At 32.5% G+C, this 15,796-nt stretch overlaps 1 protein-coding gene and 1 non-coding gene across 2 annotated transcripts; both read left to right on the forward strand.

Moving 5' to 3' along the window:
• The first annotated feature begins 8,655 nt into the window (after window positions 1-8,655).
• On the forward strand, window positions 8,656-10,355 carry LOC106721389 (sucrose-6-phosphate hydrolase). The gene has a single exon (XM_014516311.2). The coding sequence runs from the start codon at window positions 8,771-8,773 to the stop codon at window positions 10,235-10,237; it is 1,467 nt and encodes a 488-aa protein (XP_014371797.2). The 5' UTR covers window positions 8,656-8,770; the 3' UTR covers window positions 10,238-10,355.
• Window positions 10,356-14,861: 4,506 nt separating this feature from the next.
• Trnaq-cug lies at window positions 14,862-14,933 on the forward strand. The gene has a single exon. It is a non-coding gene; the product is annotated as a tRNA-Gln (tRNA).
• Window positions 14,934-15,796: the final 863 nt, after the last annotated feature.

The following is a 15,796-nucleotide window of genomic DNA, read 5'->3' on the forward strand; positions in this document are numbered from 1 at the left end:
GACGCCAAGACCCGAGCGCCCGCGCCCGCCACCGCACCCGCTAGTGCAGTCTGAATAGGTCGTGAGCTGCTGATTATAAATTCGAAAGTTTACATGGATGGATGTAAAAGGTATCTCCATTACGACTTAACGGATCTTGATGAAATTTGTCACAGATGTAGACCATAATCTGGAAGAACATATAGGGTGTAAAGTTATTTTTTCAAAAGCCGCGCAGACAGAATCGCGGGCAACACCTAGTTAAATTATAAATATTGTCATGAACATAGTACTTTAACTGCTATCTTCATAGAGTTATATTTCCATTGTGGTATAAATTTTATATAGGTATTTATACAAGACGAGTAAAATAAGAACACGTTAGTAAAAAATATGAATTCCCTAAAATCATACTTCTAAATTACCATACTAATATTATAAATGAGAATGTTTGGATGTACGGATAGATGGATGGATTTTAGAATATATCTACAAAACGGTTTAATGGATCTCAAACAAATTTGGCAGAGATTCTACTTCTCTAAGATTACTAAGGTTTTTTTTAATCCGCGGACGAAGTAGCGGGCAAAAGCTATACTTTATATTTGTGAGAAGTGATATTGTTTCTTATATTGTTGTGAATAGCACGTCGTTGGCCGTGGGAAAAACCGATACCGAACAGACAGGGGAAATACCTATTTACAGTTTATTTGAAACTGTCTCACATTAATGTCACGATATTGAAAATCAAAGGTGGGCATTAACTCGTTAATCCGTTAATCGTTAATTAACGAAGTTAACATTTTCCTTAACGGATTAACTTTTAAGTTAAATTCAAAAAGTGTTAACGCTCTTGTTAACTTCCGTTAAATTCTACTTCCGTTAATTTAGTCCGTTAATTGTTACAATAGACACTTATTGACGTGTTGTCATTTTATTTAAATTATGCAACAGGCTACATTCGTAAGTTCGGCTATGTTCGGGGATCGTCGGCGAGTCGAATGGTGAACGAGAACGAGAGAGAACGAGAACGAGCGAGTGTGATGCATGTTATACAATACACCGAGCGGCCGGGATAGACGTGATCAAAAGAGTACTACAATCCTTGTTAGAAAATAGTGACGATTTAAACAAACTTACCTCTATCAAACATTGCGAAGTTTAGGCGCTAGACACCTTCAAAGTTTAATAATTATTTCACATTTACACAAATATCTCGAAAAGTCTATTACATTTTATTCACATTAAAACTGGTTTTCATTTATTTAACATCACTTTTTTAGAACAAGACTTTGTTATAAAATCAACATAAGGTTCGAAAACACTTTACTCTTAATACAATAATTGTTATACGTGAGACGCAAAATCGATTAAAAAAGATAAACTCTGCGTTGAATAGCAATCAAAATAATCGAGTGTGCATTACTCTTCAACGTCGTACCTAAAATACAACTAAACTTTGTTGCAGACAAAAATGTTTATTTTAATGTTGGAGTTTAAAGACAACAAAAAACATAAAAAAAAATAGTTTATGGTTCATTTGAAAAAGCGTACAAATAGGATTTTTTTGTCATTGCGTAGATAAGAAACAAACAATGAAAAATAAATTTAAAAATTCGAAAGACGAAATGTGCACGCAATAAACGTTCCTCAAAAACAAAAGGGATTTAGGTGTTTATTACCGTCGTTTGTTTTTTTGGGGCTTCTTCATATTCTACGAAAAATAATTTTAACAACAACAAAAATATGAACAAAGGATCAAATGGACAGCCGCACAGAGAATGCGATAACGAACTCAATGGATTTATGGCCCCAACCCTTCTAATGGTCGGGGATGCACGTGCGCTGCGCAAAGACAATAGCGAAGATAATTTGTTTGTTTACAAAAAAAAGTATACGACAAAACGAGAAAGAATGAGGAAAAAGATAAAATAATTGTTAGTGAAATAATGTTAAACTGTGTTATACTAAATTTAATATATGAAATGTCGCCACAAGTGACCTTTACAAAAAGACATCGATTTTTTTACGTATATCGAAAGTTTATTTTAAAATTAATCGAATGTCGTTGAAAATAATTCAAAACATATTGTTACTAATTAACTATAACGATTTTATAGGTGATAAGAAAGAGAGAAGACATCACCCGCGATCGGTTGTTTTCGTTATGTCGTGTAACTTATGCTCAATACACTGAGAGTAATTTAACTTGATTTAACATATAACAATAGATCGGACGATAGATCATTAGATGATAGAAGTTATCGAAGGCATCTCAGTTGTATAGTTTGATGCGTTGAGATGTATCACTGGATTGGTTTTATAGTTTATTTATCAAAGTTATAATAAGTTTCCTCTGATGTTAGAAGTTTTATTAATAAATCTATATTAATAAATAAAAAGTACGTGAAAAATGATAAGTCTGTTCGTGGGCCCTTAGCTAAAATAAAATAAAAAAATATTACCAAATTATACATAAAATTAAATGTTCAGTTGTTGGAGTATGAGCAAATGAATATCCGGGTGGAAATAGTAACAGATAAATGTAAATACTGCACAAAAGTTTTGATTGTTTTCTTTTGAATATTATCACATGTCTTACTGTTTAATAGAAAATTTATGTTGTCTAAATTTAGTTAGCTCTCTAATTCCGTGACGTCGAATTGTCGATAAAAAAATTGACTGAAAAAGTCAATTGTCCATCATTGTCAGTGTAGTATATAAGTGTGTGTAACTAGTGCATGCTATGTCATTATTATGGTACAGGCATTAGTACATCGCTCCTATTGTCTAAATTATATTTTAGTATATTATATAACTAAACTATAGATAGGATTAGCGATCGCCCGAGATTTCGTAAGCGCAGTAAAAAAATAGCCTAAGTTCTATTGAAAGTCTCGACAAAATAGGTCCATACGATTCGGAGATTATTCATATGGCCATTTCCCGCTTGCGCCTTATACTCGTAATATAAACAAAAATTAACTTTAACTGTTAACTTTAACTTGCGTTAAATTTTCTTAAATTAAACGCTTTAACGATTAACGAAGTTAAATTTTTATTTAACGAATTAACGATTAACGAAGTTAACTTTTTGATTAACTGTGCCCACCTATGTTGAAAATATAGAGTACAAAATCTAATATATAAAATTCTCGTGTCACAGTTTTCGTTCCCGTACTCCTCCGAAACGGCTTGACCTATTCTCATGAAATTTTGTGAGCATATTCAGTAGGTCTGAGAATCGGCCAACATCTATTTTTCATACACCCCCCCCCCCATTTTTTAACTGCACGCGGACGGAGTCGCGGGCGACAGCTAGTATTCTATACAATCAAGACAGATACTGAGCGAGTAACAAACTGTTTATTAAAAATATATATTTTTTTGTTTTAATGAATAAAGGTTTCTTAAAGTTTTGGCTTAATTTTTTACGGCCGTCTGCTTGCTTGTCGCCAACCATACGTAGAAGACGATCGATGTAAAAAACAAATATCGGATGACACTTTGGCGCCACCTTGCGTATTAGTTTGAAACAAATTAGTACTGTAATAAATGTTAAACAGCAATTGTTTTGGTGTACTTTCACAAGATCCCAAATCATAAATTAATTTAGCAGTAGCTTAATATTTATATTATAAAATCAGGTTCCGATTTAGCTTTGCCGGAGCCATGTTTATTTAACGACAGTTTACAAATTTGAGTTGTTTAAATGTAACGACTTGGAAACTGCGAAAAGTCTAGAGAACGGACTTGTTACTGAATTGGGAACAATTCCGATGCTAACAATTTTAATATAATTAATGTTTGTGTAGTTTCATTTTTAATTAATCACTGTTTGGCTTTATTTTTTTTTACTTCTTTTTATTGGAATTATGAGATATTTTAAATTGTAACAAGTAAATAACGATTAGTTTATTACTGAAGATGGAATGGAGGAATTAAAAGTGTAAACGTGACGTGTAGCCTGACGCAAATACATCTCAGGAGCTTTCTGGAAGCGAATTATTTTTGCACATTTGCAATGAATAAAAGAGTACAGTCGCGTTCATAAGCAGTATACCATCTTAAAGCGAGAATCGTTTCATTTAAATAATAAAATCAGGAGGAAAATGCAATTAACTGACTTGTTTCTCATTTTTCATTTTATAATTGACCAAAAGTGGTGAGGAAAGGAATTAATTTTTTTGTAGATGGAATAGAGCCATCGGAAGCGACTGTACAGACCTAATACATAGTTACATATGATTAGTTAGATATTGTGGTAATTGGCAATTTATTTCTACAACTTTTATACGACTTAAGTAATTACCAATATAATGCAGTTAATATTTTATGGTTACCGGTAAAAGTTACGATGTCCGAGAGACAGAAGCGAGTGCAGTTGTCATCACTGGCGCTGCTGAGGAGCGGAACTCGTAAAATAAGTTTAAATGCCGTTTCAGTTTGCTCTTGAAAATTGTTAGAATAAGATCTTGCTACACCAAAAAGATGTATAGTTATTTTTATTTCATGTCACATATAGCTGACGTGAAATTACCTTGTCAATTAAACGTTGATTTTTAAATACTTATAGTAGAGATGGTTGTTCACCAATCTTGTTGATCTCATAGAATTTGGAATGGATAGTTTATGGTTTAATCCTATATGGATCATATTATAAAAAAAATTTACTGTTCAAGACAAAATAATAATGAAAATCGTAAGACAAGTAACGAGAGCGTTATAGATTTGATTTAAATGTAGCTTTTTCTAGTTATTTATATCGCAAGTAACTAGCTGTGTGCACTGGACAGCAATCTTAACCGTCTTTTTATTCCACTCGAATAAAAGTGAAGGAAATTTTATATCACCGACGTCTCTGCAGACTTCACTAGCGTCATAACACGGATGTGATGAGTTCTGTAATAACTTCGAGATATCCGCAGACAGTTTCTTTAAAATTGTACTATGTTTAGTTGAATTCAAGGGAAATAAGAAATTATAACAAACCGATCTAAACGATTTTATCTTTATAGCACTGTAATCACAGACTTATTAAAAAACAGACACGTTTGTTGATATTTTATAAACTGAAACTTCTCAAAATAAATCCATTCACAATGACATTGTTAGAAAGCATATTTGTACAGTGATTATTATGTATCGATTTATTTACTTATATGTTGTTAATTAATGTCTTTTTTATATAAGCGTGATTTTATTTTGTCCTTTTTTTCTTATTTTCAAACAAAACCACTTAATGAAGGTCCCATTTTGATTGTTTTTTCGTAGTATTTGATATCATTCTTAAAGATTAAGATACTCGTAATTGTAGAATACTTGAAAAGGATAGACTTAAGGCGGAGTTAAATGCATATTTTTTGTTTTGTTTAATACATGTTATTTAAAAAATACAATCATTTCTGATTTCACTGATAGTCTGATAATTTAAATCAAAGGTCAGGAGGTAAGTATATTGAACAAGTCCTACTTGAGAACCTTCGATTTACTAATTCAAAGAACCTTTTAGACGTTTGGATTCGGCAACATAGGGTAAATAATTCGGTATCTAATTATTTTAATTATATTATTTTATTTTATTTATTTTTATCTGCCGTAAATTATACATATACTAATTTTATGTTATGTTTGTAGAATAGTAACATTAGCTCGTAGCAACAATTTAGAATTAAAATTTTATTAGTTGACTATCTGTGTCCGCTACACTGTGGCTCACAACTTTTATTGGGCCGTAACTGGCTTTGTTGAACAAGTCATCAAGTCTGCCTTTATGAAGATGACATGTTTTATGAATACCTGCTCCTCAATGTGTTCAGAGGATCCATTCCTTGATTACCTTTTTATTCATAATTGGATATAAAAGTTGGTAAAGTCTGCGTTCAATTTTGTGGGGACGAATTCATTGTGTTATTGAAATGCTTTCTAAGGAAGATATTTGTCTAAAATGTTATGTTAGATATTTATTTAACGTGCGTTTTTAGCGTAATAAAAATGTGCGTTTATTACTGTTTTAACCTCCATAATTCTTTTTTTCTTTTTTAGGTCCTTTTGTTAAACTAGCTGTCGCCTATGTGTTCTTCAAGACTACGTTCTACATTTGTGCCAAATTACATCGAGATCTGTTTAGCAGTTCCGGAGATACTTTCTAACAAACATCCATCCATCCATTTATACTTTCGCATTTATTATATTAGTAAGATTTCCATAGAAGTGATCACTTCTTACTTCTAAACCGAAATCTTTGGTTTTTGTTTGTAATAATAATAATAATGTCTGCAATAAATAATAATGATATTTAAATTGGTAATAGAAAGGAAGAAAAATCATTTCTTGTCACACATATCATACATAAAAAAAAACAAAAAAATATCATCATCATCATCATCATCATACGTCCCCACTGAGAGGCTCGGAACCTACCTCAAGTTAGGGGTGACTAGGCCATAGTCAACCACGCTGACCCAATGCGAGTTAGTTGACTTCACACATATCATTGAATTTCTTCTTAGATATGTGCAGGTTGCATCACAATGTTTTCCTTCACCGTAAAAACGTCGGATAAATGTACATGTAAATTGAAAAACACATTGGTACATGGCGGGATTCGAACCCAGGACCTGCAGATTGCAAGTTAAGTTTTATCTTAAGTACTATTAATCAAACCGATGATGTAATTAATATAAGAGAGAAGGAAAAAACCATATCAAGTTAATTATATAAATCTCATATTAATCTTTTCTTCGTAATAGATTTTTCAAGTGTTTTTACAGTAGCCACTTGAAGTGAAAGGAAACAATTAAGAGTACTGCTTAGTATGGAATTTATGTGAAGTACAAAAACCACTTATTAATTTCCACTAAACATTTGTTTTCAGGAAATGGGGAAAACGTTAGGAATTATTCCATTATGAAGATATTAATGATATTACGGGGTTTTACTAAACCGACATGTGCTAAAATGCCACACAGAGTTATTTGTAACATTCAAAGTTAAATGAAATACTTTTCATTTTATAATTAAATTAATATGTGGCATTTTATGATTCTTTAAATTTTTTCAAGTGGAATTATCTGCCTGATATAGTGATATACAATGAGATCGCATCACAAGACATATCTAAAGATATACCACGTGGTTAATGGACCACCTCACAGATCGCTTATCTTAAGATAAGAAAATTCGTAAAATGTATAGCAAAGCCACTTACATAATGCTTTTATCTTACACGGTCTCATCGCAAAGTAAAATCACTGAAAGAAAATTGCTAAAATTTCTTGTAAATTTTGCAGGTTATGTAAATTTTATGTCAATCATTTTGTTACAGATAATTTCTTATGAGAATCTCAATTTAAATTTCTATTATCTGTAAAATGTTGTAAACACAACAAGAGTAATTCTCAGAATGTTTAATCTGTGGCATTAAATACTGAAAAAGGTATCCCACTAACGTAGGGTCCGCGCATCAGTTTTCGTCCTAGAAACGATCTATCATCCGTCATCTCAGTCGTAACTGTCTTCTTGGTTATGTCACCTGTACAAATCTATCAATTTCTTTCTAAGCTTAACTATGCCAGTAAACACTTCCAAATTTATTTTTAAAGTTGTCCTTGTCACATGTTATTCTTTCCTCATCATAACATGCTGATATCGTTTTAAAAGTTAGATTACAGTTGTTGGTGCCACGTAACATTGTATAATGTTAACAAATCATAGACGTCATCAAATGTGACATGTTATAAATATTTATAATATGAATTTTGATTGATAAAAATGTTTATAAGATTTCGATACTCGGGCTATCTTTGGTACGCTAAAGGTCAGCTGGAATTATTTTGTGCTTCTATTTCTCAATTATTTCTTATCGGATTTTTATTTTTATTTCCTCATACACTGTTTTATTTAACATTTTAATTGAATTTAAAATAGTTAGTTTGTATTGATATCCACGTGCCATCTAAAAACTAATTAATTAGTGTGTGTTATTCATGCAGCAGATAGGGCAGTTAGTTTTATTCTTGAAAGCTAAAGTGTGGGATAAATTAAGGTACTTTACAAGAGATCTTGAACTCTAAGAAGTTCGATTGTAAGTGACGTTAGAGATGAGACGGCTATTAATTAGCCTTAAACTAAACCACAGAGCAAGAACCCTTTTTCTTTTTTTTTTTACTAGTATTGCATAAACTCAACGAAATTTGAAATGATTAAGAAATTGTAATTTACAAAACTTAAAAACTCAAAACTTACTCCCGCACACCGAACACTCGCCGAACAAAGACCAAAATGTAAATAAATTCAATATTTAATTGTGGCATGTCGTTAACTAGTATAATAACAAATTAACAATTTATAATTACTTCACCTATTAATTAGAGGGTGAATTAATTATTCCGGCAACACCCCTTTCACCCCTTGAGCCTCACAACAAGCCCCAACGTTTACATTTCACTTTTGATGTAACGGGGAGCGACGGATAATGAATTCCCCCCAATTATTTAAACGATGAGAACACCTCTATTGGATAAACACAAGCAGTGTATCAAAATCTCAGGCCTATATTTTAAAATTATTTAACATTTACTTCATACAGTTTTACGTAACATTATCGAATACCCCCTGAATAAGCAGCATGTAAAATGCGATGTACACTAGAAAATACAAGAGTGAGTCAAGTGGACGTCAAACAAAACACTCGAGAAGATAATGTTATCTGACGCGATAAAGATTTGCAAGGAAGTTCGTATAAAACGAGGTTCACGGACGGTCCCCTCCATACACAAAGACTATCACAATGACTCTGTCACGGAATTTGATTCTGATCTGCTTGGCGGCGAGCGCAGTCGCTAAGTCTCTCCGCCAGGATGACGAAGCCAAGGCCGAATTGGAACGATATATTGAAAATAAAATACCCAACATAAATCAAAGATGGAGACCTCATTACCATGTTGCACCACCCGTCGGATGGATGAACGATCCTAATGGATTCTCGTATTACAATGGAGAGTACCATCTGTTCTATCAATTCTACCCGTACGACAGCGTATGGGGACCGATGCACTGGGGCCACGTGACGAGCCCGGATCTGGTCCACTGGCGACAGCTACCGACGGCGCTGCTGCCTGATGAAGAGCAGTGCTTCTCCGGCAGCGCGGTGCAGGACGGTGACACAATGGTGCTTATGTACACCGCTCACATCGTCTCCGACAGGGAACCCTTCTACAATGAAACGCAGTACTTGGCATATAGTGACGACGGAGTTAATTTTTACAAATACGGTGGCAATCCCGTTCTGCCGTCGGCTCCTAACGGTTCACCTGACTTCCGCGATCCAAAAGTTTGGAGGCACGGCGACCATTGGTACGTCATCCTCGGCAGCAAGACGACTGACCTCAGGGGAAGAGTGCTGCTGTACAGATCGACAGATTTGAAAGATTGGGAATTATTAACAGTTTTAGCGGAATCGCAAGGAGACATGGGTTACATGTGGGAGTGCCCTGATTTCTTCGAATTGGATGGAAAGTTTATCCTTCTTATGTCACCACAAGGAATAGCACCTCAAGGAGATCGGTACAAGAACACTCATCAAAATGGATACATCATCGGTAGCTTTAATTACGAAACGTTCGAATTCGTCCAGGAAGTTCCGTTTCAGGAAATCGATTTTGGTCACGATTTTTACGCCGCTCAAACGACTGAAGTCGATGGAAAGAGATATCTGATATCCTGGTTCAGTATGTGGGAGGTACCCCACCCTGAGGATGTCGACGGATGGGCTGGTATGATGACTATTGTAAGAGAATTAAAACTAGTCAATAATAAAATAATTATGAAACCCGTGGATGAAATGGTAGAGATTAGACAAGGTGTTCCGATTTTTAATGTTTTGGAGTTTAATGAGGAGGTCGACTTTGAGCAGGCTGTTGAAATTAATATTGAAGCTAATTTTGATGAGATAGTGGAAATGAAACTGGAAGGAAGGGATGGCGGCGGTCATGTTGTGCTCAGTTGGGATCCATTAGTGGGGAAGGTGGCAGTGTCCCGAGGGGCTGAAGACGTGCGACAGGTGGAGTGGGATGCCAACAATGAAACTTCATGGAGAATTTTCCTCGACTCGAGTTCTATTGAGTTGTTCTGTGGTATTGGAGATGTGGTATTTAGTAGTAGAGTGTACCCACTGGGTGGCTGGCGACTCACAAATCTGAGCTCCCAAGATATTGAAATAGAAGCGTACAATTTGAAAAAGAGTTTTCCCGTGTAAGATAAAAGTATCCTGAGATTATTAGTTTATAAAGATGTATTGCACAACTTAAAGCATTATTCGTTATAAAAAGTTGTCCTGTAAATATTTTAGGAATAAATTTGTTTTTTATTTATTATTTCTTGTGTTTATTTTGATGTTCTTTAATGATTAGATTCTATGTATAGTGACCTTCTCTTAATTCTTTTCTCTTCCTTTGCAACAATCAGTATTTATTTCTCTCCTTTTATATTATGTTGTTGTTTATTTGTTATGTTATAAAGTGATGTTTAACAACTTATATGGTTTATTATCCATCTGAGTTGTTAAATATTAATGGAACAATTTATCGTCACGTCAAAGGGAATGTGCTAACACGTAAATGATGCTTAATTTAATGGATCCCTTTAAGTGGTACTCTAAGTCATTCGAATACATATTGCTTAGTGGTTTGTGTTATAATTAACAATATTCTCTTATACGAATAACCTATTTTCGAATCAATAATAGAAACCTTCTTTATACCTTAAAACTTCTATAAACCTTTAATTTGCTTCTTTGCTTACTCACGAGAGTGCTCTTAACGTAAGTTGTCATATGATTTCGTAGAGTGGCATCGGTATGGTGAATGGTAATCTTGTTGTTTTTAAATAGTTTTTTTTTTATATTCACACATAAGTGATTCAGACCAAAGACATACTAGCAAAAGTAAAATTCATAACAAACAATAATAAAACTCCCTAACACGTATTTAAACTTAGTAGAAAACAAGATAAAAATAGATTGTAATAGGAAAAAGTTTCAATATTTTGTTACAAAGAGACGTTAATTCGCTTTAAATTAAATGCAAATATTATTTATAAAAGTTTGTTTATCGCGTGGAAGCAATTTATCTTTTTACGGATATTTAACGTTAAAACTTTTTGATCGTTTTGTTACGTTTTAATTACGCATGTGTTTATGGAATAAATATTTTATATTGTAATGATGTTTAGAAAAACGAAATATTCAAAACACAAAAGTTTTTTGACCCGGTGGTAATAATAATATATATTTCGTATTCAAAAAGAATTAAAAATAGATTTATGAAAATGTTCTGTTCCAAAGTTAAACGAATTCGTGTTTTTTCACAGGAAAGTTAATTTTACAGCTCGAGGCATAAAAATTGAGATAACTAACGGTATGTTGGAACGACATTGGATTGAACTAACTTTATATATCACATGTGTGTTGAAAAAGGAATGAAAACGTTGAACGGAACTATTTTTACTACTATTTATTATTATGTTGTTTTTTCATAAACTATATTAGCATTTAATATTATAGATGGATCTATAGTATCACAAAAAAAATAGGTTTTTCTATTACTTGGAAAATACATAAAGTTTTATTTACTTAAACGCTTTATCATGAGTTATTATAGTTATTATTATATTTAGTGAACGCCTAATAATTTTTTATAGCAAAATTAACTTTGTACTGAAAATATATTGCAGACAACAAAAATTGAGTTTAGATATAAGGAAAATTATTAGCCACTAACAAATTAATTTACAAAATCCCTTTATAATAACTCTGTACACTCCATTGTACAGCCATTTGAGATGAACATCACAATAGAACGAACTAAAAACTTTATCGTCCTATCGTATCAGAACTAGACAATCAAATTTATATGGACTACAAACTCTGCACTCGAATACTGAACTGACAAAACACGTCTGACTTCTAAATTACCTTTGAGAGTCAAGTTGTAATAATATTGTCGCCGTTGAGTTGTCACGTTCAGCGCAGTGCCGACGTCAATTCTCAACAATTAGAGACATGCACGCCGCTGCATTGGATTACTTAAGTTATGACCTCTCACACAACTATGATAATCTAATATATAAAATTCTCGTGTCACAGTTTTCGTTCCCGTACTCCTCCGAAACGGCTTGACCGATTCTCATGAAATTTTGTGAGCATATTCAGTAGGTCTAACATCTATTTTTCATTTTTTTTTTAACTGCGCGCGGACGGAGTCGCGGGCGACAGCTAGTATTAATAATATTGTTACGTCTATTTCTTTGAAGTCTCGATAGATGTCGTCAACAAATACTTGTATTTAAAGTTATATAGTAAAAGTAATGTATTTTTAGACGTGAAAATATTTAAACTTATGTTAACTTGTTGCTTTATACATTGGTATTTTAATGTTTGATTTCTCGTATATTATTACAGCTATTTTTCAGTAATTTTGTTAGCTCAGTCATGTGGAAAAATTCTTATTCCCTTTACATGTATCTTTTTTTCCTCCTAAAAGATTGCTTTCTTTAAATATCTCCCCACGCCCACTTTTTGAAGATTCTCTCCCTGTTTATATAATGATAAGTTCATTATATAAACAGGGAGAGAATCGTTCGTAAACAATGTTTATATTTGATTTAACATCGCTTTTTAAGTTAATTGGACTAATAAGTCGTAAATAAGTTTAAATCTGCGTAAAATTAAAACAAAGAGAGTAATATCTAAATCTATCTTACAAATATTATAAATGCGAATGTTTAGATGGATGGATGTTTGAAGGTATCACCGGAACGGCTCAATGGATCTTGATGAAATTTGGCACAGATGTCTACATCTATGTTCTAACATAGTCTGGAAGAACACATAGGCTACTTATTAAATTACATAGCCGCGCGTACGGAGTCGCGGGCGACAGCTAGTAAAAAAGAGCTTTTACCTTATATTACTAGAAATTTTTCAAGCAATAGATAAAATCAAGATATTTGTATGTTAAGGTTCCACCGAGATTTGAACTCGAATCGTTGGATTCAGAGCCCAGAGTGCTAACCGTTAAACAGTGGACCCTTTTATATTAATTAAAAAATAAGCTCATAATGAACACATTTAGTACTCAGAAATCAAAGCCAACATGTTTGTGAACTTAACTAAAAGATAACTCAAATATTTCAATTCAGTATAAATCGAAGTCGCCGATTGGTAGAAGCTTGTGATACTGCGTAATTGTTTATTGTTTGTTTTTCTCTGTACATAATAATATAAAATTGTATGCAGTCCAAAATAACATTATTATGATCCTAAATAAAAATGTCATACTGTCTTTCAGTCCGCTACAGTAACAATTACACAGAGTGAGTGTACAGAGCAGTAAGACATGTCACTTTGTACAATGAAAATGCCAGCACTCTTATAATCATGCTTTTAGTGCAGTAGATTGATGCTGGTTAGGGCTGCTGCAACATAATAATCTATTCTAACCCTTTATTTAACTGTAAACTAGTCATTTTTTCCTGTGGCTATAAATATTGCAAGATAAAACAACCGTACGGAAAGATACAGACCCTTAACTCTCTAAACTAAATTAGTATTAGAAATTTACGCTAAGGAGTTTTGCTTAAAAGTAAAGTACATTAATAAATTAGGAAAATTTCATTTTATAATTACTATCATGAGTTGGCATTTAATCTGTCTCAATTTTTAAAATTTTTCTTCAGAAATATTGACAGCCCTACTTACACGTGTTGCATCAGCAAGTTCGAGTTCGTCAGTGAGATATATTGCGTTAGGAGGTTCGAGGTCAACACAAGGTCAATCGTTCCCTCATCACTAATTAATTAACTTTGCTCCAAAATAATCACATTTCTGTTACGAAAGCGGAACAAGACTCGATGTAATCTGAAACTTGGTTCTCTACCTGAAATACTGTTAAATAACAATACAACGCTTAGAAATGTCAAAGAACTGGAAACAAATGTTATGTAATTTAGAAATCGTTACCTAAAAGGTACTTTAAAATCCTTACTGTCATTAGTCAAAATATTTTCAAAAAATAAAAGATACCATTTTTAATCGTTTGTAACTATTATAAAAAAAATAAAGGGACATACTTGCAAGCGCTATCTTTCAATTAAATTATTTTTTATCAAAATCGAAGCACCAGAGGCGGAGCATCGCGGTAACACACACAAAAAAAAAAACAGTCAAATTGATAACCTCCTTCTTTTTGAAGTCGATTAAAACACACACTTTTCTAAGAACTTGGAGAATAAATTGAATTTGTCATTTAATAAAACTATTAGAGTTATAAGAACAATTGAACATTGTTTATCTTTTGAACAACAAATTATCTTTGATGAAACATTATGAGCAAACTTTCACAATAACAATGAGGTTATCCGTCGTCTACCACTTGTCTACGATACTCTACAATTGTCTACGATTGTCTACGAGACTATAGTTGTCTACGATCGTAGATATACAAATAAAGATTTAACTTAAAAGTTAAAATAACGTTCGATTAGTTTAACGAAACTTTCTTCATAGTAATCAGATTGTACTGACTTTTTTTTAATATTTTTTTTAAACTTAAATATAATAGCTTAGTGGCCATTTGCATTACTGAACGATGAATCTTTATTGTTAATTAAATGTTAAATTACGTTTTAGACTGAAACCGTGTTACTTAAGTCTTTCCTATAGGTTAGAGTAGATTTTATTTATTATTTTCATCCAGATGTGATGTTTTTATTCTTCCTACTAACTACCTGAATTGAAATGACTCCAATCTCACTCTCAATTTTAAAAAATAACAGTGTTTCGGTGCGGAGACTAAAGCTAATATTTTTATCTACGAGCAAAGGGTTCCATGGTGTAACTGTTAGCACTCTGGACTCTGAATCCAGCGATCCGAGTTCAAATCTCGGTGGAACCTTTACAACATTTTTGCAAGTACTTCAAATGTAGTGTAGGAAATAAATAAATAATTTGGAAACGTTTAATAACATTAACACTAAAAGAGTTGGTTAAATGGAAATTCGTATCTCTGCCTATCTCTATTGGTTAATGTTTAAATACTTATATTACCTCGTAAGTACTATAACAGTTATTTGTAATATATATTCTTTGAAATATTTAAGACATTAGTTAACTTACATAAGTTACTTATTAACTAACATACCGTAGATGTATTTCGTGTAAGTTTCTAACTTAACTTATACAGGTAACTTCCAGTGTAAGGTTTATGATAACTTAACATCGGATGTTGTGATTAAACCTGTGTTTATTTGTTGCGAAAGTTCCTGGTATTATTAACATATGGGCATTATTATTTTAATGTTACATTATAATTTTTTAAATTTAAAATTTGTAAAAACGTGCTTAGTAAGATCCATTTTGGGGATCAATGTCAAATGGAAACTTCTATTAATTAGTAACTCTGTTAATTAAAGCCATTTTGTAAAATTATTCAAACGGAAAAAGTGCTCTTTAGCATTATGAAGTCCTGAGGCTGACCTTTAATGAAACGGTTGATATATATTTTTAATTCATAAAGCTTATCCATTGTTTTTAATAAGACTGGCATATTGGATTAGCTAGCCATTTGCGAAATAAAAACAATTCTTGCAACTATTGAACAATATATTATACATAATTTATAATGCACCTTTGTTACTGTCGATGCCTGACCCTTTATGTAGCGACCCCATTAAAACAAATGAGGTCCCACATTTATGTAACACTACCATGTTGTCATTTCTTTGTTTTAAAACAATTTTTTTAGTGTCACATTTTAGC

This window comes from Papilio machaon, chromosome 10 (genome assembly GCF_912999745.1).
Source record: "Papilio machaon chromosome 10, ilPapMach1.1, whole genome shotgun sequence".
In the NCBI taxonomy this organism is placed as follows: Eukaryota; Metazoa; Arthropoda; class Insecta; order Lepidoptera; family Papilionidae; genus Papilio; species Papilio machaon.